The 2,483-nt window shown below is 36.2% G+C and overlaps 1 protein-coding gene across 1 annotated transcript in view; it reads left to right on the top strand.

Annotated features, from left to right (window-relative positions):
• Nucleotides 1-552: 552 nt before the first annotated feature.
• Nucleotides 553-2,483, top strand: part of LOC106873045 (prostatic acid phosphatase) — a 24,661-nt gene continuing 22,730 nt past the window's right edge. The window contains exon 1 of the mRNA XM_014920252.2: nucleotides 553-1,185. Coding sequence (XP_014775738.1) covers nucleotides 1,102-1,185 — 84 coding nt within the window. The 5' untranslated portion in view covers nucleotides 553-1,101. The remainder of the gene's footprint in view (nucleotides 1,186-2,483) is intronic.

Here is a 2,483-nt window from a genome sequence, read left to right as displayed (position 1 = left end):
CATTTAGACAGAACCCCACATATGGACCAGTGATGCCTAAAAGCACTCGCATTTATATCGTTGACAGATGGGAACCGTCTACTACGACCACTGAGTTCTTTTCTGCAGGCGTGGCTGTGTGGTAAGAAGCTTGCTTCCCAACCACATGGCCCTGGGTTCAGTGACTTCTACTATAGCCTCGGACCGACGAAGGTCCTGTGAGTGGATTTGGTAGACGGAAACTGAACGAAACCCATTGTATGTGTGTGTGTGTGTATGTGTGTGTGTGTATGTGTGTGTGTCTGTGTGTGTGTGTGTGTGTGTGTGGTGGTGGTGGTGGGGTCCACCTTTGCTTGGCAACGTAACTTAGCGGGTCGGCAAAAGAGCCCGGTAGAATAAGTATTAGGCTTACAAACAGTAAGTCCTGGGGTTCATTTGTTCGACTGAAAGCAGTGCTCCAACATGGCTGCAGTCAAATGACTGAAACAAGTAAAAAAAAAAAAAAAAACCTGAACAGCTGATAATCAAAATAGTAGCGTAGACCATTCAGTGAGGTTGCGCATCGGGTGTGCAGACAACACAAGGCGACTGCTTTATAAACGCCTGCTTGCTTTTTAAGGAAGGAGCCAGCGAACAGCTCTCCGTATCACTGGCTACACTCTTAAATAATGTATAAGCGGCAGTGGAACTTTTGTCCTTGCTCTCTTTAAAATTTGAGCCTGCTATTATTATTATTAATTTTTTTTCTATTTAATATTTAAACAGATAAATAGTACAGCGCCTCGCATAGGTTCCGTCTTAACAGGCCTAGACAAGTTAAGAATGAATATGCAAATATATTCACTTGAAACGAACTTTTAATTCCTGGAACCTGATATCATTGCTTTAGAATTCCCTGAATTTCCAGTTTTAGTTTAAAGCTGACGCAGGAGTTATACAGCCGACATAAAGGAATTGAACGAATCTACCACTTTAAACTGTCGTTTTCCCGGGGAAAAAAAAAAAGCCCAAAACGAAATGAACAATTATTTTTAATCACGTGAGTCATTTACAATAACCCAAACAGAGTTACCTGCCTTTGAAATCTACAATATTTAAAGACTTTGTTGTTTTGATGAAATCATGCAGCTTGGAATTGGTTATTTCTTACTTCTGTTATATACCGTATGGGCTGATGATTTAGCTACTCTTAGACTGGTCAACCTGGTACGTTTCCAAATTTCTATTTATATAAGTATTAAGAAGAAAAAAAACTCCTTTTATTTTCCATTTTCGTTCTAATTCCTCTCTTCTTCACTATTAAACCCTTTTGGTTCCAAACCACCTCAAACCGTTCCTGGCTCTGGAATACAAATGTCTTGTTTTCATAAGTTTTGAAACCTTAGTCACAATTTATGTTCCTAATTACTAGCTTAATGATAACTAAGTTATTTTTACTAAATTCTTTGTTATATTTAAAATGAATTGAAAGAAACACAGAACATCTCAATAGAAAAATGGTAAGGACGTTCACTTCGGATCCTTATTGTTTATTGTTTTTCTTTTTACGATTTCTCTTCTTTAATAATTCTGTGTTGATTGTTTTGTTTCCTAATCGGTTTAAAACCTTTTAATTTACGAAAACTTTTCTGTTGTCATGATAATGTAAAATATCGAAGCTATTTATACGTTTCTCATTACCAGTAAATAAGTTCGAAATGTCTTTGTGTATATATATATATATATATAATGGTTTCGGATACACGAATATACACTTAGCTTTGTGAACATTTGCTGTTGTATATTTAATCTATTCTACAGTGTTTTTATAAATCGCACTAGATTCACTGTTTATCAATATTGCTTCATCGTACGCTGATGTTTGTTTATAAATAATACATAGATATATAGATACGTAAATGTATCTATCATTTTATATACACAACCGAAAGAGCTCTTCATATGCGATGCTTGCGTATTATCTCCAACATAAAACCGAATGACCATATTCATAACAGTGAGGTATTAACAAAATACAACTTATCAGTTATTGAAGCTGTCCCCATCAAAATACAGCTTATGGGGTCAGATCATCTCTCACACAGGATTCCGAAGCAGCTTTGTGTATATAAATGGAAACATACGTGCGTGTGTGTGTGTGTGTGTTGCATATGTAATGAGCAATGCTTTAATCGAACATTGTAAATATAATCAAATTATTATTGTGTATTTAAAATTGTAAATATTTAATCGATACAGCTGCTTCACCCCTTTTATGTTTGTCTGTCCTTGTTCGTCCCTTCTTTGTAATGCCTTTATGGCAAATATTTATGAAATAAAGTCGATACCAGTCAAATGTCTGTACCAATAATCAACCTCAGATTATTTTCCTTAGCATTGTTGTTAAACTTGTTGAAACACAACGGGACTCTGGGGTGAACAACCCTCATCATCTGCTCCTTAATTTCTCACCTCGCCCCCTTTTCCATTTTCTTTGTGTCCTTGAGATACACTTACACAGGGGG

Source organism: Octopus bimaculoides, chromosome 18 (genome assembly GCF_001194135.2).
Source record: "Octopus bimaculoides isolate UCB-OBI-ISO-001 chromosome 18, ASM119413v2, whole genome shotgun sequence".
Taxonomy (NCBI): domain Eukaryota; kingdom Metazoa; phylum Mollusca; class Cephalopoda; order Octopoda; family Octopodidae; genus Octopus; species Octopus bimaculoides.
Note: the sequence above shows the minus strand (reverse complement) of the source record. Positions and strands in the feature narration are given on the sequence as shown.